Here is a 22,638-nt window from a genome sequence, read left to right on the forward strand (position 1 = left end):
TATTGCAATGTCGGACTTCCGTCCAAATTATTTAGACGGAGTTAACTGTTGGCCATGTAGATGCATAGGTGGATGCAAAAAAAATTTTAATGCATCTGGAACCAGAACGGGCCGTTCTGTGCACTCTTGGTGTATTAATTTTGCATTTGGAATGGACCGTTCTGGTTGCAAAATTAACACACCAAGAGTGCAACCAGAACGGGTCGTTCTGGTTTCAGAACAGATCGTTCTAGTTCCAGAATGCCAAACACAAACGGTCGATGATTATAGTTAGTGACAGATCCAGAAAATTTAGATCGTGGGGGCAATACTTATTCATATATTTGTAATATTAAAAATTTTACATATAATTTTTAAAAGTACAAATATATATTATAGTTATTTTTTACAAGTTTTTATATCTACAATTACGATTAAAGATGAAAATAAACTAGGTCAGATTATGTTATATTATAATTTAACAGATTTAAACCTAATTTTCATTAAAAAATACATGTTATAAATATGATATATTTATCTGTCATAGATATTTTTTAAAATGTTTGGTTAGAACTACAATTTTAAAAACCTACTTAATAATAATTTAATACTAATAAAAACATAAAAATAAATATGTTAAATCTTATAAAAATCAAGTTTAATTTATTTATCATATAAAGATGTTTTTAATATGTGATATAAATTTTTATAATTTTGATTTTTTTTATCAACATATACAATAAGTAGAAAGCCCAAAAGTTTGACAAATATTAGGTAAATGAATAACTCCTCGAAATTTTATTTTATATATACAATAATTTAAATATATATATATATATATATTTATTAGAATATAATTTTTATTCTTTAAAATATATTATTTTTTAGATAAAAAAAAATTGTGTATGTGTAAATGGTTTGTTTTCAATCTTTGAACTACATTATTGCATTGTGTTGAGTGGTTGGTGTTCTGGAACGCCACGTTCTGAATCCAGAACAGCCCGTTCTGGTGCACTCGTCAGTGTTAAATAATGCATCTGGAACGGGCCGTTCCAGATGCAAAATTTACACACCAGGAGTGCAACCAGAACGGGCCGTTCCGATTTCAGAATGGGTCGTTTCGGTTTTAGAACGGATCGTTCTGGTTCCAGATGCATGAAAAAAATTTGTCATCCACCGATGCATCTACGTGACATCCACGTGGCCAACAATTAACTCCATTTAAATAATTTGGACAGAAGTCCGACATTGTAATAATTTAAATTATTAAGGACCAAATTGAAACCAAAAATTAAAGTGGGACTAAATTGAAACAAACAATATTATAAGGGACCAAATTAGATTTTTAGCCTATATTTTAATAGAAGATAAAATAAATCATTTTCTTTATAAATTAAAATAACGTAATTTTTGTTTTAACCACGTGTATACTTAATGAAAAGTAATTATGTTCTCCAGTTAGGTATTGAAAAACAAAAAACATTGCATTAGTGAAGACTTTGAAAATCAAATAAATAAAAAAATGCGTTAAAAATTATAAAAATATATTAATAAATATTTTTAATAAGAAAATTAAAAGAATTTTTTACTATTTCTTTTTTATTTATAGACATAATCTATACAATATTATAAAATTGACAAATTAAATATTAATATGTGTTCATCATATACGACTTTTACATATTAATGTAAATATTATTTTAACATAAATGAGAATTAAATATGAAAATACTAAGTTGATCATGTGTAGAGTTGATCTTATAACTACTAGATGAAAGTATTAAAAAAAAACTGCTGGAAAATGTTTAATTACATTTATTAGTATTTGCCAAAAGAGAAAGTTAATGCATTAATTACTTGAAATGCATTTTTCTGCGCTAATAAAGGATACGCATTAGTTATTGAGGCCGCATATTTAGCTAGTCTACTGTAATAAACCCAATGCTTTCAACCCAACAGATGGGGACCAAGTGAGTGATGAAGTTACTAGTTAGTACAGTTGGTAAATTCTCTGTTTGTTTTAATTCTCGATTTTATTTCAAATGGTTTTATAATTATTTATTTATTTATCGTTTTCTAAGTTCAAAATAATATCAATTTTTTAATTATATTGTAACTTTTTATCAAACTTTTATTTAATTTATATATTTATAACTGGTATGCACTTATTATCAGGACTAAGTCAGACCTGTAATATAGGAAGAGCCAATTATAAAATTACTCTTCATTTAATAAATGTATTAATATCAAATTTTATATAAAAATACTCATAATTACTTGTTTCTAAAAGATGGTTCAACATTTAATTTAGTCCTTACGGATGTGAATTCTATTTAGTCTCTAAGTAAAAAATAAATAAATAAATTGGCCTCTGTATATAAATATTATTTATTTGGTCTCTTCTTGAAATTGTTAGTTAACTCCCATAAATATTCTTTTGGTCCTTATGTATGTAGTGCATTCTTAATTTTGATCCTTATACAAATATATTCTTAATTTGATCTTTTATATGTAGCAACTAAACTAACAATGCATTTCATGTATAATTAAAAGTGTGTTTAATGTATAAAGATTAAATTAATGTGTGATGGAGTTAACGGTGTAAGGAACCGAGTCAATAATTTTTAACAAGTGTAGGAACTAAATTGAAAATTTGACATATGTAAGGACTAAATTATATGTTTAACCTAAAAAGATTTAAAGAATATTTTTAGAAAGCATATTTATATAGACAATAAAAAAAAAATATATATATATATATATAGTTAATCATCCATACATTGCTAGTGTAAAGTTTTTTACACTAACAACCAATCATATTATTTTAATTTTTTTTATTTCATTAAATGAGCAACTGACATGACACTATTAAAATACATGATTGGTTGTCATGTGTAAAAAAACTTTACATTAGCAGTGTATAGGTGATTAACTCATATGTGTATATATATATATATATATATATATATATATATATATATATATATATATATATATATATATATATATATATATATATATATATATATATATATATATAGAGAGAGAGAGAGAGAGAGAGAGAAATTCACTTACTCTAAGAGTAAGTTTATCTAAACTTATTTCACTTAATAAATTATATTCTACATTAAATTTCAATGATTTAACTATTAAATTAAAAGTTTTTAATGCATAACTCAAGTTTACAAAGTTTTAAAGAATTTGAAAATTATTTGATACTTTATTTTATTAATTCAAATCAATGTACAAAACATTTTTATGATTATCCATTAATTTGAATTAATGAAATGATATATCAAATAATTTTTAAATTTTTTAATTTGATGTAAAACATGAATTATTGAGTGAAGTAAATCTATGTAAATTTACTCTCTAAATAAGTATATATATATATATATATATATATATATATATATATATATATATATATATATATATATATATATATATATATATATATATATATATATACACATTTGTCAATCACTAACCAGTTTCATGAACTACTAAAATTAATGAATTTATAATGAAATTTGACATATACATTAATCATTAGTGATAATTTTTTAAACAAATCGTATTTATTGTGTTATAAAAATCTACTTGAATGATCTTATTCACCAAATTATTTTTTATAACAATAATAATCACGAGGAATAATATGTTGTGTTATTTAGTTAAGACAAGACGAAAAACGAATATAAACCATATACAGTGTACAAAAGTTTATCCCGATGACAAAATGAACAAAAAATTATTGATAGTTCTTAAAGTTCAGTATGTCAATATCTTATATAGTGTACAAAAGCTTATCCTGATGACAAATTAATATTAATAATTACCTTTTAATTTTCAAATCAATTTATAATCAAATAATGAAACTAATAAATTTGATTACAAATATAGTTTAGTTTTTAAATTTCAATTAATAATTATAAAAAAAATTAAAGGAAAATCACTTATAGTTAAGTATTTAGTTTAAAAATAAAAATAAAAACAATTATTTCTACAATGAAAACCATAAAAAAGAAAATATAATATTTGCCTAACACGAAAAAAATATTTATAATAAAACTATAAAAAAGAAATAAAATATTTTGTCAAATAAAAAGATAAATAATAGTTAAATGTTATCATTTTGATAAGTAGTGATTATGGTATTGACGATGTTATTATTCACATTATTATTATTATTATTACTACTGTTGTTACCACTATCATTATTATCATGTGATGACAATCCTAAAAAAAATGACAGTTATAATGATAGTAATAATAATGATATAAATACATTTTTCTATCGTAGGAAAGCTAAGAAATAAAGATTAAGAAAGAATAATTTCTTAAAAAGATGTTCAAAAAGTTACCATGAACAAGTAATGACAAAGTAATGAGAAACACGAACCAAATTAATAAGTTATCAACTAAAGATACTTCTTCCTTTACCAACTAGTTAACATATTATTGTCTTATAAGTGTAAGTGAAAATCAAGGTCTAATTATAGTAAGTAAAATTTATAATCTTGTGAATCATAAACATAAAAATGAGGAATCCCAAGCTTAATAAGGGAGAGGACAATATTGGAGTCGGACTCACACTTACTAAATGATAGCCGCGTTCCCAACGTATATTAATTCCATGATGAACCGCAATTACATCGACGTGAAAGACCGTAACGAACCCACAAAAACCTGTTAGCCACCAACCCGCACCATCACTTTTGCATCTATATCTACATACCGTAGTCCCAACATTGATGCCATTTAAAACCGACATCGATGAGGTGTAACTCCACACAATAAACACCGTTCTTTAGGTGAATTCCTCTTCTGAGGTGCACTATAAAAAACTCAAGGATAGGTCCTTGTTCCTTGTCTCATCACCACCAATTCTCTTACTCTTTTAACAGTTCTCAAGGCTTCAGCTTCTAATATCCGCCATTTCAACATATACTCAAATGGCCTCCCTCCGTGAGCTTCTCTTGTCTTTCTTCATTGCTTTGTCACTTTTGTCCATTGGCAATGTCCAAGCCAGTAGAAAACTTCCGGCACCCACATTGCCAAATTCTCCTCGCCAGATTTTTCCTCCATTCCCCCCAATAATGGATTGGCCAGAGTATAGATTGCCTTCTCCTTTTATTCGCACACTTCCACCCTCCTCACCACCTCCCACAACTACCAATCCTTGAGTAGGACTATTTTCAGCAACATATTCATACTTCGCTGTCTGAAAAATTATTAAGTGGTCTTGAACCACATGATTTCCAACAAGTGATTGATTACGGTTACAAACACTTGATCTTCTTGAATTATCTAATAATTTCTAGCCATACATGGAGATGTTGCATTGCATACATGTGCAGCAAAATAAAGGTTCACACACAAGATTTCCCATTATGTCTATTTACCTTGTTTGTTATCCATTGATTGAGTGAAACATGCCATGTTACACCATGTAATGGAGCATCATATGTTCCGCTTTTGCTTTTGAGCAAAAATTGTATGTTGCATTGAAGTATAATTTATTTTTCATCCAAATTACTAGCAATCGTGAGTGTTTCAGCCTTCCAAAAAAACAGCAAGAGGCTATTATAAAATTTTGGCCAATGCAACCAAGGGAAATGAATACGGGTCAATCAACAATTCATATTGTTAGTTTATCTGACCAATTCCATGGACATTGTGAAATTACTTGTTAGTACTTTGCAATTTGCATCCTTAGTTAATCTAAATATACCAAAACACCAACATGGCTAACACACGTCTCTAAAATGTTGAAGATTTAGCATGCATATCAATATTAAGTCATCATACAAAGAAACTGACCTGTGACAGATCAATGAACAAAACTGAATCTATCAAATTTGTGTCTTGAATACATCAGAAAATTCATATATAAATCTTAGGAGGCTTCATATTTGGGGTCCGATGTGACCAAGTGATAAGCTATAACCAAACCAAAAATGAAGATGCCAAGAAAATTGGCAATGGTTCCCAAGGCTTGATCATCAATCATCTCTAACTTTCTGGACGAGACAAGAAAAAATAAAACCAAATAATTAAGGAACGCATCAAATGAATTGCTTTATATTAATCGCTGTAAATGAATTCCTCGTCATATTATACGAAAAGATGCAAAGAAAGAAATTAAAAGTTATGAATCAGAAATTGACCTTTTTTGGAGTCGCTGAATGAAATGGTTTGTTGGATCGGGATTGGGAACACGCAGCGTTAAGCGTAGCCCCAATTCTTTAAAAAGGAAGGGTGCGTTGACCTGGAATTAAGACGACATTTTAAACGCCGTCGTTTCGCTTCCAAGTTTTAAAGCGCAAAAATTATACGTTGTGTGGCTGCTGGGATTCGAGCCCAGGTCTCCACGGCCACAACGTGGAATTCTTACCACTAAACTACAGCCACTAGATATATTGTTTTATAATTTTTTAAGATTATCTTATAGAATAAGTATAATTATAAAATCACGGTTCAACTGTAGTTGGGGAACTTTATCCAAGTTTTTATATTAACAATGTATTTAGATTTCGGTTTAAAATAATTGAACGTTCAACTCAATCCTTTTTCTTGCATACTTTTCCATTTAACTGACATAAAATGTGTACTAACAATGAAACAAACACATCCAAAATCCATTTGAAATGGGTGATTTATGAAGGATAGCTTTTGTATAGAAGAATTAAAGTTCTGTTTTTTCTTCGAAAAACCGCTCAATCATTAACCACCCCTAAAAGAGAAAAGTTTCAAAATTTGGTAGATGTCACTTTGGATGAGGATTCTCTTCAATAAAAGAGAAAAAGGAAACTTAGTCTGAACCCTTAATTTTATTTATCAATCTTCACAAAATTATGAGAATTAAAATTTTGTTCATCATAGCAAAGATATCTTACTGGATCAGTATTGATTCGTTTTCTATCCAGCAAAGTTTTGCCAACGAAGGAACCCAAAGATGTCCTAAAAAGAGGAACATGATTGACTTGATTCTCTTATTAAATAATGAAACATCAGAAGCTAGGACACATAAGTTACAATATATCGCATCCTGAGATTCTCTCTATCTTGTTATTCATCATTGTAGCAGAAGAATATTATAAAAATGTTGCCCCATCATCTATCCGTGGCCACCTTGAGCTATAGCTAGTAGCGATCTATGTCTTCCCATGACCACATTATTCACATCCTACTACACAACACAATTGACCACATAAGGCAAGAACTAGAGATAGCAAGCCTTTTATTTATATGCTAGCTATTAGTCTATGACATCATAACTAATAGCAGCATGGAAAAGGAACACAAGCATGCACGTTCCCTAAGGCGCAAATTCACACGCACACAATGACAGAAACAAACCAACCACTGAAAATCAAACACACCACAATGTGCACATAACAACATGACCAAGCTAATTAAAAGCTTGGATGAATCAAATTAACCCCACCATTGGTGCACTGCAATTCCCTCATCTCTCACTCTTCCATACAAAGCCAAGCACTCCCAATAAGCCCTTTCATTCTTCTTTCTCTTCCCCGTCTGCCACCACTCATTCTTGCACTCTAGGAAGAGTTCATCCACCAACCCTATTGTCCTCTTCTTCATCATATCCTCCACCACCTCTGCTTCTGCCTTCACCACAACGTACTCTTCCTCCTTCACATTCTTCGACAGCCAATCAGAAACGTCGAAATGATCTTCTGGCGCAACCGCGAAGCTGTGAGTCTCGAACTGTGTATTCTTCTTCGGATAGTCCTTCTCGAACCATTGCATCACACCCTTGTTCTCCTCGGGTAACCCTATACCAATGAACACCCTCTTATCATAACCCTCGAGAGAATCACCTAACAAGTCAGGTAGGTACTTGATGTTGTTCAAGTACTTCCTTGACTTAACCAAAGCCTTTCTCGGAGGCTCCAAAAGCACATCCTCAAGACCCTCCAAAGCCACTGTCTTGGCCTCGGCCTCTGTCTCCAAGAGCTTCCTCTTAGGGGAAGAGAAATCAGAATCCACCGACAACCTAATGGCTGGCCCGGTTTTCTTCAATGCAACAATAACAAACCCGTATCGCTTAAGGAAAACAACCCTATAATTAGTTTGTTCTTTAAAAGCAGAATTCAACGGTTTAGCCCCCAACGGGAGAGCCACAATGCCATCAATCTTCAGAATGCGATCAATAAACTCGGCATCAATAGAACCAGAGGTGAACACAAAATCATAAGACTCGTCACTGAACAAGCTCTTTCTCTTAGAATCAGAGTCCATGACAACATCAATCTCCTCCCCAAAGCCATTGGGAATGGGAGAGTTCACAATAAGCGCCTTATCGTTCTCTCCGAGAAGCCCCTCATCGGCGAAATCATGAAAAATCGAATTCAATAGCCCCACATCGAGAGAGCCGGAAGGAAGCAACGAATTGCTGTTATGATAAGCAGAGGAGAATCCTCTGAGAGCGGTTCTCAAGAAAGGCAAGGTGGCGAGAACCATGGCCAAAAACAAAGACCGAGATAGAATGCGCAGAACAAGCGCATCCGGGATCCTGATAACGAGAAAAGTTTCGGGGTTGAGCGAAAAGGCTCCATCGTGAAAATGCTTCTTCATCTTGATACCCTTGCTGAAATCCACCGATGAGGGAGCGAGATCGAGAGAGGTTGTGTGTGAATTTTTCGTAAATTGAAGAGAAAACAAAGCCAGGCGAAGAAAGGAGAAGACCTCAGCGACTGCAAAATCTGGCGGCGGTATGATTTCCACCCACAAGAGCGACACGGTTGCTTCGTATTCTGCACCACATGAGCATCAACTGCCTCATCCTCTCGAACTCCATTGTAGGGTTTTGGTAGGCGGTGGCGTTCGCGTTCTTACCCGGTTGTTGTTGTCATCTGAAAATGAAGGGCGCCACCAGAACTAGCAAGAGGAAATGAGACAGTGATTGATCAAGAGGAGGAACAAAGTGTGTGACTCTGAGAATGGAACGCTGAAGAAAGGTCGAACAGGAACTTTATACATAAGCGGGTAAGGGAGGAGGCTGTGTGAGGCGCAGGTAAATTTTCGGTTTTTCCTAGATACTATGTTTGGCACTTTCATTCATGTCAATGTGCTTTGCTTTGGGTTAAATTTAGGATCTTTGTTAGGCTGGTTGTTTTCTTAAATACTATATTTTTAACCTCTTGTTTTTTGTTTGGTTGAAAGGTTTTCTTTCTTTTCTTATTTTAAGAATTCATTATTACAGACTCTAGAAGTTATTTAGAGTTTGGATACTTTTAGTTTTAGTTATGTTTGATGATGTTGGTATGATTTTTAGTTTTTGGAGATTAATCTCTACAAGTTTCGTGAAAGGGAGGTAGATTTGATGGAGGACACGTCTAGAAAGCATGAGACAGGTGTTTGGCTATGCAGTTTTGATGTGGGCCGTGTCATTCATTTTGAAGATAAAATGTGTCTCTACTTGTACTGTGTCTATATGATAATATGGAAATGATTATATCCTTGTAATTAAATTAAATTTAAAACTAAAAGCAAAAGTAAATTATATCGGTTCAATTTTTAAAAGTAATTATAAATCAATAAATTTACATATATATAAAAAAAATTATATGAAAAAAGAAAATTCTACCAATCTCATCGCTGAATTACACTTTAATACTATTTTGTATATTTATGTTAAATTTATCAAATTTAAAAAATAATATAAAATTAATTAAGTTATTCATATCTTAATATATTTTAAAATATATTATATCAATTTTGATATATAATTAAAATATTAAATAATTTTAGATTAAATTTATTTTTTTATATATAACTTAAGTGAAAAAAAAAACTTTAAAAAAATAGGACAAATATATTATAAAACAAGAGTGAAATTTTGGTAATTTTGATTAATGTCCCTTAAGTACATTAGTCTATTAGTAACTTCTAAAACCGACCTAATATTTTAAAAATTATAACCTAGTTATATTATCTTCTAAAAAATAAATTGAAAACTACTAAAAAAAAGTTTTTAGTTAGTATCAGTGAAAATAAAAACACTTCATACCTTTATTTAAAAAATATGATATTTTTTCGTTGTTATTATTATTATTATTATGATTTTCTTATGAGATAGCGTTAGGGTTTTATATTTAGTAAATTTTTTGTAAAGATTAAAAGATTTATGATATTTGTTAATTGTTATATTATTTTTATTTTTATTTTAAGGGTTAAACTCATAAAAGAAATATTATGCGACCTTTATATAAGTGTAGATGTGATAGAGGATTTTTTTACTATTATTTTGATGTTATAATTTTTTAATATTTACGATATTATTCAATGTTTTTGTAGTTTTATTTTTTATATGTTTTTCTTGGATTTTTATCGATTAGAGTTTAATGTTAATTAGTATTATTGGTCCTCCAAATCAAATAATGAAATAATAATAATAACAATAACTAAAAAATAAATGTAGAGATTCCATGAAGAGGAAGTATAAAAAGAGAGAGCATGGCATTGATCGCTCGCAGCCATTGAAGGAAGTACTCACAGAAGAGGAGAGAAAGAGAATCCGAAGAAGAAGAAGAAGAAGAAGAAGATGGGAGTGGAGAAGCAGTTGGTAAGGCCTGGAACTGGTCCCAAGCCAGTTCCCGGTCAGAACGTCACCGTTCACTGCACCGGTTTCGGTTCGTCACTCTCTCTCTCTCTCTCTTTTCCCTTTCTAAACCCTAAAATTAACCAAATTTTTCTTTCCATTTTCTTTTTTACAGATCTACCTGTTGTTTGATGTGCTAACTATTCTCGATTTTTTTATTGTGAGCAGGGAAGAACGGTGACCTTTCTCAGAAATTTTGGAGGTTAACTATCTTACCCTCACTCCCACCATCTTTTTCGATTATCAATTAACTCACTCGTTTCTCCTTATCTTACAGCACAAAGGATCCTGGCCAGAGCCCTTTTACATTCAAAATCGGCCAAGGTTCTGTTATCAAAGGTAATACCATTTTTACTTTGTTCCTGTTCCTGTTGCTTTTGCATGCCTGCAATCTAAATTCACATTTCTCTCTAGGATGGGATGAAGGTGTGATTGGCATGCAAGTCGGTGAAGTTGCTCGTCTCCGGGTAATTCTTCTTCTTCCTACTTGAAAATTGTTGTATATGTTGTCTCAGTTGTCACACTTGTAGCTATTAAGTGAGTGCTAACTATTCTTTGATTTCGTATTGCTTGTTTCCACCATGATTATTGTGAAGTGAACATTATACGATCAATCTATTTTTTCTCTTGTTGCAAAATCTTGTCGCTGTATGTAAAATAGATGGTCAAAATATCCTAGTACCTTGGAATCTTTGCTATGACTCAGATTGTCACTTGTTGGATATCCTTGGTGACTATTTACTCCGCAATATATACATGCTTTCATGGACACGATTCTTTCTTTTTCTGATATTGCATCCAATCATGTATTGTTGTTGGTGACATTAAAAATTAGCCTTGCCATTTAAGAACCTTCCTGGGAAAGGGATTCAATTTAAGGTTGTTGGTGCTGAATCCGTTTTATTTCCTTAATTCTTAGCTGTTTCTTTGTTACTTTTTGTTTGGGTGGAGGGTTTACTAAATTGAATAAACCCTGTTATTCACATTGTTGATAATCTTGCAGTGCTCCCCTGATTATGCTTATGGTACTGGTGGCTTTCCTGCTTGGGGAATACAGCCCAACTCTGTTTTGGAATTTGAAATCGAAGTCTTGAATGCGCAATGAAAACCTTCTTAGTCTGTCCCTGTCCAGAGAATAAAATCATCCATTTTCATGGATATATGTGTAATGGTATCCCCACATTGTGACTCTGTGAGTGATATCAACAGTGGTTGAGTTGTTTAACTGAAATACTAAATAACTTATTGGATGTTCTCAGACTATCTAATATTATGTTTGGTAGCCTTTACTGTCTCCCTCATTTCTTTGGCAAATTAATATTATCAGGCAATCCACCACCGTAGTGTCTGCATCAAATCCTAAAATAACTTATTGGATATTTTGACTGCCATTGTGATAGTAAGATAAACTTAACAATTAAAAAACCGAGACCTTATCATAAATTGTGCTAAGAAGTGTTATAAAATTTGTTTTTCGCTCTAATAGGAGTTGTTGCTCAGGTGCAAACCTTTTAGAAGACATTATTGTGTAATGGAGCAACAAACAAGTTTCATAAAAAATATTTTGATTAAGATAGGAGTGAGGGTCTCTTGAAGCAAAATTATAGGGAGGATTGAACATTTTTTTCATCCTATAAATATGAAAAGTTTATTTTTAGTCCTCATTTTATAAACATTGACTTTTGATCAATTCTTTTTAAAATGTGTCAAATTTAATCACATTATCACTAACTTCTGTAATTCAATTTATCAGTAATGTTGAGTCAACATTACTAAGTTTAGGCCTTTAAATTAGCATACATGTATGTTGTATCTGGTGACTACTCACCAATTAATTAGATTAACAAAAATTATGACGGGATAAATTTGACAATTTTAAAATAGAGAGGATAGAGAGTTGCTGTATTAAAATTGAAGGACAAAAAATAATTTATTTATATATTTATGAAAATGAAAAAGGATGTTAAACAGTAGTTGTAACAGTAGTTGTAGAATGTGTGGAAGAGTCTATTTTGATATAAGTTAGGGGTTTTTTTTGAAATTATTTTATTAAAAATGAAGAATATTTTTCGATAGAAAAGTTATGAATAATGCCTCTAAATTTTGGATTAAATTTTTTTTAAGCCTAACTATAAAAAAAAAGCATGGAATAAAACAAATTGCAAAAGTCCAATTCTGAAATACATTGCGAGGTGAGTAAGAAAACATAGTTCATACCAAAGCATATAACTTGAAAATAAAATAGCTTTATTATATCCTTTGGTTCAACCGAGATGAAAAAAAAAAAAAAAAAAGGCATTTTAATGGAAGAAAGATGAGAGATTTTAAAAATTAATTTATGTTTGTATCTTAACAATTCTGAATTTTGAAACATAGGTAAAGATATTTAAGACATTATGATGAAATCTTTTTAAAATCCCTTCTTTTCAAATCCTTTCAAAATTAGAGTTAAAATTAGGTAAGTAGAAATTTTGTTTTCTTTCATTCTCTTCCTCTCTCCTTAAAAATTAAACTAAATGATAAAAATTCATAAAAATCAATTTTCTCAGATAATAAAAGTTTACAAAAATCTCTCTTTAAAAATTAAACTAAATAATAATAGTTTATAAAAATCTATTTACTCAAATAATAAAAGTTTACAAAGATCTCTTTCCTTCATTCCTCTTGAACCATACGCAATGTTAAGCAGAACCCTAAACTAATTCAAAGATATTAGTGTATCATTTTTACATCAATTTCTTAGAAAATAACTATTTCTTATTATATCCTTGAATCGGCCTAAATCAATATTACAATATTTCCGAGCAGTCCTGCATTTGAAGACTATTCATCAATCTCTGATATTAAGTTCAGATTGGATTCAACGATCTTCTGCCCATTACGTGCCATCTTGCAGTAACAGCGATGGCAGAATAATCCTACGACCCATGTACGCGATTGTTTCTGAATACGTATACTTCCTCTCCTTTAGGGAGGCTCAATGAGAAAAAGACGAATGCAACCCAGGTAGAAAAAAACTCTTGAATCAATATTTTCAACTTTAACTCTTGTGCTTAGACTCAGCATTGTACACATTCAGGTTGAACAATAATAAAACGAGGAAAAAAACTGTTTTTCTTTTTCTTTTTCAAAATAAGTAATGTTAAAAAATTGATGAAAACTTTGTGTAAATATCTTACCCAAACTAATTTAAGAAATTCCTTACTAATATGATTCTATAAAGGATTTTCAAAATTAGTAAAATAGCACATACTATTATTACCTCTGGTCCTAATTATAAATAATAAATTAAATTTTATCTTAATTATAAGTAATAATTATTAGTTTTTTTAGTTATTTAGGATTAGATTTCTTTTATACCATTATTTTATTGTTAACTCTAATTCTTGTGCATTCGCTCATAATAAATATTTATTCTTTATTATAAGTAAAAATAACTAATTTTACAGATATTAAGAAAGTTATTTATTTGCATTAAGTTTTGTTATTTTCATAAAATTCTTTCTAAATTGTCCTTATTATAAATCTCAAAAGAAATAATGCAACTGAAAAGTCATTCATTAAAGGATGGATATTTTAGAGAAAATATTAAAAATGATGCAAAAGTAGTTAAATTTACTTATATTTAACAAGAAATGTATTTCTTTTTTGTTTATAATAGATAACAGATAGAGTATTAAATATGACTTAAAGTAAAGGATATATTTAGAATAAAATTTGAATTTATAGTAAAATTAATTAAAAATAACTGTATTAATTATTTTTCTTAATGTTAATGATTTGTCATGTTTTTAATTAGGATCAAAGGTAGTATTTTGTAGCATGTTTCTACCGGTATTTGAGAGACAGTTAGTTAGGAGTTTGTAGGAAAAGAAGTTTAAACAATTAGTCTTTTGTATCTCTTTAAGTGTATTTATGACACTAGTTTTAACAGTGATGTTGGGTAAAGTCTTCAAAGTGGTGACTCCAATATTGAAACCTTGACATCACAGATAAAGTTTACTAGAAATCTCAACTTACTTTCAACATGCTTAGCCACTATTTAGTAAAACTTGGATACATATACATTAATGGAAACAGAAGAAAATTTTAAAATACAACAGTTAAAAAAATACAATAAAATGAAACTTTACTTGCTTTGAATGAAGTGAGTTATTTCTAGGTTCGAAATTATGGATCAGACTGTTAACTAAAATAACATTCAAATGAGGAAAAATAGTTCAAATTATCAATGCTGCATTACCTTCACTAGAGCTTCCAGATTTTAATGGTGCAAGGTGTTAGATCTCTATCAATGCAATGATGATTCAACAATCATGAATGTTTTAAACAGTCCAATTTTGCATTGTAAATCATATCCCATCTTCCAATCACCACTACTGCTAAAGTAGTGTTCAAACAGTGCATTTTGCTCCCAAAATCTATTTAGTTCGCTAACTACTATTAGTGCTTATGATAAAGCTCACTGAAAAAACATTTGCAGAGAAAAATGTAGCTGAGCCAAAAGGTATGCATTTTTTTGCCTTTGCCTTTAAAAAGAGATATAATCGGAATGCAATCAATTCCATGTAAGTTCTTTAATGATAAAGGTTTAAATGAATCCCTGAATTCTAGCATCCAGTCTCTGAAATCCAACCGCACTTTGGTGTAGCTGTAACCGAAAGGGAAGACCTCATTATAGATTTTGGTATTTGGTGCTTGTGCCCTCCACTCCAAGCAAAATGGTATAGCACCATGCATATTATTTACAATATTATACATGAATTATTGGCCTTTTATAAATTTCGGGTCTTTTATTCTCCTTCTTTTGGCCCTTCATCAAATGCACGGGTGTAATATATTAGATTGGATGATTGTAGTTAGTGGGCTAAAAATGGGGGTTGCACTTGATGGATCTACCATTTGCATAATTCTCTTATTTTTATGGTCATGCTATTATATCATTCATTCCATGTACCTCGTGCCACTTTGGTGGGGGCGATTGGGCCCTCGAGATTGGTTGCATTTCAATGACTAGCTAACAACAAATTACGATGCTAATGAGTGTATTAGATTATTCATGAGTGAATGGCACATGTTTGTGTCTCTGCCATAGTGAAATGGGACTTTTGTTTTGGCAATGTTATTGTAATCATAATTGTTTTAATTATAAGCATTCAAACAAGTATGCTAATGCTTTTGATAATCGCCAGTTAATTAGGGCCACCACCATCAATTCATTTCTTAAGCAAATTTCACATATGCGTATTCGATTGGGAAGGAATGTGGACTTTGGTCGAAGTTACATCTCACCAAAAGAAAATTATGGTTAAATCTTCGATCATTATACTAACAACCAATTATATCTTTTAAATTATTTTATTTTATTTTTATTTGATTAAATAAGCAAATGACATAGTACTATTAAAAGATATAATTGATTTTAATGTAAAAAAATTTTATATTAATAGTGTAAGGGTGATTAACTCTGTCTCTCCCTATATATATATATATATATTGATGACATGAATTGATAATGTGATACTAACTTAATAACGTGTAATTTGAGGACAAAATGCACATAAATTTAAAAAAATGAAAGTAAAATATGTAATATTTTAAAACTATAGAGACAAAATGTATGATATTTTAAGAGTATAGAGAAATTATAAAAAAAATTGATAAAAATATAATATATATATATCAAATTATGTCATTTGCAACTGTAAACCACCCTTTTATTCCTTCTAACGCAATCTACCATTCAAACCCAAAATCACAACACAAGAAATTACATAAGTTCTTTGGTCGTCAACATTTATTGAATTCCTTCTTAAATCCACTTGCAAAAAATTTCTTCCTAAACCTATTCATTGTCACAAAGTCCGGATACTATGCACATCTTCACAAAGCACATACCTATTTATCATAATGTCTTGAGCGTATACTTCTCATTTTTTATGGATAAAACATAATATCTAACATTTACTCACAGATTCAACCTACCACATGGAGATTGGAGCCTTCAAAATGCACTTTTTCCCTAAGGAAGACATGTTGTGAGAGATGAATATGTGCTACGTGATTGTGTCCATAGTCTTGTGACTATAAATAAATTTAAGAAAGAACTTGGAGAATGTCAAGAATTGAAAAATGTATGCTATTTGTTGTATAATGATGCTTGCGTTCTTAACTTTTGAGTGAAAAATTAGGTTAGATGGAGTGAATGATAATGACATGATTTGGTTTTTGAGAGGATGGTATTTGTAGGTTAAAAGCCAACAAATATTATTATTTATTATTTTTCTTATGTACACGTTGCACATTTTTTCTTGATACTTACAAAAGAAAGAAAGAAAAAAAATAGCATGAGCGTGGAAAAGGTAAAAATGAAAGGGGAAATAAAAGGAAGGGGCAAAAGTGAGATTTGGTTGTCTATATAACGGTGGGCATTCCCATCTCCCTCCACTACCTCTTTCACGCATTTTCTTCTTCACTGTTCACTCTCTTTCCCTTTTCCTCTTCCACTCTCCTCAATTTATCTGTAAGTCCTTTCAACAACTCATTCGCTTTTTTTTTTTTTTTTTTTAGTCGGTAAGATGAAAACATGTTTAAGGTGAAGTCTTGAATCTACTATCTCCGCCATGTAACCTGGGTTTCGAATTTGATCTTTTTTTTTTTTTTTAATTGGAGTCATTTTGCTGTTAAATTAACCTACTTTGATTGCTGACAAATTTGAGGATACACAGTAGTTAATTTTTATTCTTTCTTTTTTAAAAAAAATTCTCAACGCTGAGTAGGCCAAGTGGGCTTCATGGTCTTCTTGCTAGTTGCCAACAAGTCACCAACATGGTGATTGCTTTCTCTGTTATCTTATTATGTCCCTTGATCTCTCCCTCGATTGGATAAGAAAATTAAGACAAGGGTGATGCTCCTACAGCCTTTTTTAAAAATAAATAAATAAAATAAACGAACAGACTGAGTTGTATGTTGCAATGAGTTTTCCCATTGTCACAGTAATTATTGTTGTTTTTTAATTTGAAACATTAGTCTATTGGAGGATTTATTATTATTATTATTATTATAAGCACTATTGTTGTTGTTACTATGTTTGCCAACATGAAATTGTTTTAATATATTGTTTCAGAGTAATTGGTCTCAAGGGCATAATATCTTCCGGAAGCTCTAAGCAATTGTGGAATCTTAAGTCACATAGGAAGAAATCAGCATGTGGTTGGGTCTTTTGGTTGACGTGTGCCGCCAAGTTGTAAGCTTGAACTTGTATTGTAAAGTTATTCTGTAGGTTCTCAGTCCCATAAATCCTTTTACTTTGTTACTTTGGGAGTTTGGTCCCTTATTTTTAACCCATGCCATGGAAGACAACCACTGTTTGATCATTTCTTCAGACGAGTATAGAATTGGCTGAAAGATAGGAAGTGAAGATAGAGCCTGGTATATTTTATCTTTGGTGTTGTCCTCCTCCCATATAGTTCTATAGTTCTAGCTGATTTTGATTTTATAATTAGCTTGGTGCCTTTATTATCACGTTCTATTGGGGCATTTTCTTTGGAGTGTGCATTACATTCTCTTGTGGTAAGGATCAAAAGAAGTTATGGTGTGCCAAGCCGCAAGCCAAACAAGATTCAGGGCTTTGAAACATGAGAGTGGCATTGAAGGTGAACCAACAATTATTGTTAGAGTGATAGCATGCTTTCAACCTTTGCACGATTGTCAGGTTAGTAACCTGTCACTGATTCTTAGTCTTTTGCAATTGCAGTTCTTTTCTATGACTGTAGGCATGATTTTCAAACCAGCTGTTTGAAGAAAATTTTTATATATGTCTATTTTGTTCATACAGTATGTACATCGTGTTCAATGATCACTAAACCTTATGGTGTAAGTCAGCTATCGAGTAATTTTATGTGCTTATGGGTGCCATCTTTTAACTCTTTGCAGGCTGAGTACTTCCGTCATTTGCTTAAGCCTGTCACGTAGATTAGTTTACGTTTATTTCTCTTTAAGTCGGAGTTTGTAGTTTTGTTTTCTGTCATTTGTTCCTAAGAGAAGCAGCAAGTCATTGAAGATCTATCAAGGCACCATAACATCTGCTGGTATGTAATTTCAATTGCTCTTTTTCATCTGAAAATGTCTTGTTTTCATCATCAGCGTTGATTAATCAGTTCTATTGTTATTTAGGTCATTTCTTTTGTTGAATGGTTAAGACTCATAGGTCTTGGCCTTACCCACAGCACGTGGCTTGGCCATCACCTTACTTAAATGGCTCCCACACCTTGGCAGAGCCCAGTTCACAGGTTCATTCAGCATATATGAACCCTAGCACATGCATCTTTCCTGCTGTCAGCATATTTCCAAGGTTCACGTCCCCTGCTATCCCAAACTTGAAGACTGAGCAGACCAATGAAGTGCAAAGATTCCTTCAGTATCCCAATTCAGAACCATGTTTGAAAGAAATACATACTGGGGGGGCTATTCAAAATGCAAATCATGCATCTTTGCAGAAGAAGTTACTTATTTTCGACCATTCTTGTGGTAAGACAAGGTTGCTTTATAGTCCTGTCTACCCTCTTGTCCAGAGTCCAATTGTTACTGCTACACATTTTGCTCAAGTTTATGATGTTAAAGAGGAAGCACAGGCAATTAATATGGGCCAAATGCATTTTCCCGTATACAATTCACCAGAAGAGACTGGTAAGGATCATATAGACAATGAAGAAAGTGAAATGCATGAAGACACAGAAGAAATCAATGCATTGCTTTACTCTGATGATTCTGATGATGATGATGAGGTAACAAGTACAGGCCATTCTCCATTGGTTAGTAAAAGAACTTATGATATGCGAGAACAGTTTGAAGATATGAAGGAGGAGGTTGCTAGCTCTGATTGGCCAAACAAAAGGCAGAAGTTAATTGGTGGTGGATACAATAAATTACCACCACTTGTGGACAGTGCTAGTTCTGAATGGCTAAATGAAACATGTGAGTATGTCAGCGATGCTGAATCGAAGTATTCTAGTAGTGGGGTGTATTCTTCAAGGCATATTAAAGAAGATAATTCAACAGTTGCTGATATTCAATTGAAAAAGGAGAAAATCCGTGAATTTTTTAGAGTTCTTGAGAACTTCATTCCTGGAGCAAAAGGAAAGCATCCCCTGCTAGTCATCGATGGTACTATTGAGTACTTGAAATCTTTGATGTACCAAACTGGTACACTGTGAAAGTATCACTGAGTGCTCCTTGTGGTTATAATATGGTTGGAGGGCACATGGTTGGTGAAAGGGGTTGTAACTATTGAAGCATTACTGCTTCTTTTAACCTCTTTCTCGAGGTGAATTTATAGTTTAGCAATAAAGGAGCGAAAGCAGCAATAGATAGTACTGCAGTTTGCCATTGCAATTGAAGAAACATGGGGTTTGGGATTTCAATTTGATGACCAAGATATTTTAGCTTTTAGGTTTTGAAGGATTAAAGGTGACGGATGGAGATGGTAGTGGATGGCTGTGCTGTAAATGAGGACACTTTTTTCTCCTGGAGTGTTGAATTCTCTTGTTGATTGAATGCATGCGCGTTAGGTGACTGGGGTCCCACTCTCCACCCTCCTTTTCATTCCTGATTTTATGCTTTGTCCTCTCTCTTCCAAGCTTGTACGCATATCATGCTAGCGTAGACTCTAAAGTACCAAGAAAGTTCGATGTTGGGGAGTGCTTGAATGAGGAGCGTGGTGTTTCATCATTACCTTGATGGGGCCCTTTGTTGGATACATAGCATGTTGTGGTAAAGGTTACTTTGTTTTACGTGTTGAGGGTGGAATTATAGGCGATTCTATTTTCTACATTGTAATTGAGAGGTGGGTTGAGTATTCTAGGTCTCCTTTTCACGATGTCATTATGTATTTATCTGTCGGTCGTGTGATTGTATGAATAATTGGAGTGTGAATGTTGTAAGGGAAGTCGTGTATTCTGGCGTTCATATTTTCTATGTTGATTGTCTGATGTGTTTCATGTTTACACATGATCAATAATTAAATATCATTTTTTACTACCATGATTCCTCACTTCCTCTGTTGTCTTGTATATTTTACTACCTGCATTCAAAAAGTAATTAAAAAAAATATGATACTTTAATCTTTTTACCTATGAGACGGAAAGAGTGGAAATTTTCACATGACTGATGGATGACATGTATCAGTTTGGTAAAAGTTAATTTAACCAACAATTATTTTTTGGTCTAAATAATTTAAAATGAAAATGGAAATAAAGTGTTGTTCATGTAATGTAACGTGGTCATGGGCACTTTAAGTTATAGTGGCTGTCAATTTTTTTTAAAGCTGTGTTGTGCGACACATGTAGCTTATATTGGTCTACAATCTACATCATTTAGCAACTGAAATGTATTTTGTATGAACATTATACTTTAATTAAATATGTTTTCTCTAATTTTTTAGTCCCATCACAATTAATTGGCGTAAACAACTCTGGTCTAGGCAGTTCTGGCATTCTTCCTTATCTTTTATGTCCACACTTTGTTGAAACAAAGCAATGGAATGAACACTAATCTTTCAATCATGCCGTCACTTCCAAATTTAAGATATTTAACAATGAAGCGTGTCTAATTAACCACTACTTTTTAATCCGCAATCAGAGTTTGCCTAATCAAGTATCATTGAAAGAGTATCTCAAGATTTTCTAGGATAATTTTATAAATCACGTTAACAAACTATTGAAGTAAGCTCTTGTGAATGTTCAAATGCATAAAAAAAATTAATAAAAAAAAAAGGAACTTTAAGGTACACTTAAATTTCCCTACTTTTCAGTACTGTAGACTTGGCGATTTAACAAAAATTTAAGAGATAGGGAAAATTAAGAACATTTTTTTGATTAATTATTATTATTATTATAAACTGTAGAATTTTCATACTCTTTAGCATAAAGAATAATCCCCACTAATTCTATGAACTACAGTAAGTAGTCTTTTTTTCTTTTTAAAAGAAAATACATGTAATTATTTGGATTTGACGGAAATCAAGGTGATTAAATAAATAATACTGATCTATCAAAATCATTCATATGTTTTCGTATCAGTCTTCTTTGTGTTTCATACAACTTTTGGTGGAACTTGGGAGTTAGAAGAATTTTAAATTACATTTCATATGAAATTAAAATTGGCACAATAAGAATTTCAATTTGACAAAATGGATTTCCAATTTGATGAAAATTAATTATAGTTTTTTAATGATATTTTGGATGCAGGATTTTATTGATTTTCACACTTTTATAGGTGAAGATTAATCCCTATTGAGGCACAATGATCATTGAAGTATTTTCCATATTTAATTATAACTCTTAAAAACTAAACCAAGTTAATTTAAGTATGCAATATACATTTCTATTAATCAATGTTCATGGTTATAGATAAGAAATTTAAAATGAACTTTTTAAAATGAATTTTCAAATACTAGCGAATTTTTTTATTAAAAAAATAGTACAAAATGAGTTTTTCAAAGACAAATTTAATAATGGTGACTTGGTCCAAATTTAATAATGATGACACAAAGACAAATTTAATAATTCTTTTGTATCCTAAAAATTTATTTTGATTATAAAAATATTTGAAATATTACTTAAATAACTAAGTTAATATTTGAGCTCCCAATATAAAACTCGTTCTCAAACTTAAAACAATATACACCAAGTCACTTACTAAAAAGTCGTTGTCAAATTATTTAACATTTATATTTTTTTCATTAAAAATTGTGATTTGATCTCCATCTTAGATATAAAATCGTAACTAGAAGTATTATGTGAAAATATACTTTCCTATAAATAAAATAAAATAACATACACTACACTAAAATATTAAGGAAATTTTAGTTGAGTAAAATATGTGAATCGTAGATCTTATTACCCTAACATGTCATCGAAGATATTGGTCTGAAATTGGTTTTAAGAAATTAAAATATCATATTTATAATTTAAAATTACACTAGTTTGTTATCTGCCATATATTTCATGCCGTGTTGTCCTGTTCAA

The 22,638-nt window shown here is 31.1% G+C and overlaps 4 protein-coding genes and 1 non-coding gene across 5 annotated transcripts; 2 read left to right on the top strand and 3 right to left on the bottom strand.

Annotated features, from left to right (window-relative positions):
• Positions 1-5,746: 5,746 nt before the first annotated feature.
• LOC109804164 (dolichyl-diphosphooligosaccharide--protein glycosyltransferase subunit 4A-like) lies at positions 5,747-5,995 on the bottom strand. The gene has a single exon (XM_083067525.1). It carries the CDS (start codon positions 5,993-5,995, stop codon positions 5,882-5,884), a length of 114 nt encoding a protein of 37 aa, XP_082923651.1. The 3' UTR covers positions 5,747-5,881.
• On the bottom strand, positions 5,747-9,085 carry LOC109799123 (uncharacterized). The gene is made up of 2 exons (XM_020359642.3): positions 6,153-9,085; positions 5,747-6,005 (listed from the first exon to the last, which is right to left on the bottom strand). Exon 1 carries the CDS (start codon positions 8,584-8,586, stop codon positions 7,423-7,425), a length of 1,164 nt encoding a protein of 387 aa, XP_020215231.2. The 5' UTR covers positions 8,587-9,085; the 3' UTR covers positions 5,747-6,005; positions 6,153-7,422.
• On the bottom strand, positions 6,325-6,396 carry TRNAH-GUG (transfer RNA histidin (anticodon GUG)). The gene has a single exon. It is a non-coding gene; the product is annotated as a tRNA-His (tRNA).
• Positions 9,086-10,464: 1,379 nt separating the features above from the next.
• On the top strand, positions 10,465-11,906 carry FKBP12 (FK506-binding protein 12). Its single transcript, XM_020365217.3, has 5 exons — positions 10,465-10,643; positions 10,781-10,814; positions 10,890-10,951; positions 11,027-11,079; positions 11,616-11,906. The coding sequence occupies exons 1-5, from the start codon at positions 10,556-10,558 to the stop codon at positions 11,715-11,717; spliced, it is 339 nt and encodes a 112-aa protein (XP_020220806.1). The 5' UTR covers positions 10,465-10,555; the 3' UTR covers positions 11,718-11,906.
• Positions 11,907-16,975: 5,069 nt separating this feature from the next.
• Positions 16,976-20,650, top strand: LOC109803616 (transcription factor SAC51). The gene is made up of 5 exons (XM_020365266.3): positions 16,976-17,135; positions 17,739-18,043; positions 18,118-18,326; positions 18,548-18,702; positions 18,788-20,650. The coding sequence occupies exon 5, from the start codon at positions 18,805-18,807 to the stop codon at positions 19,825-19,827; it is 1,023 nt and encodes a 340-aa protein (XP_020220855.1). The 5' UTR covers positions 16,976-17,135; positions 17,739-18,043; positions 18,118-18,326; positions 18,548-18,702; positions 18,788-18,804; the 3' UTR covers positions 19,828-20,650.
• The last annotated feature ends 1,988 nt before the right edge of the window (positions 20,651-22,638 follow it).

This window comes from Cajanus cajan, chromosome 1 (genome assembly GCF_000230855.2).
Source record: "Cajanus cajan strain Asha chromosome 1, NIPB_CcT2T_4, whole genome shotgun sequence".
NCBI classification, from domain to species: Eukaryota; Viridiplantae; Streptophyta; class Magnoliopsida; order Fabales; family Fabaceae; genus Cajanus; species Cajanus cajan.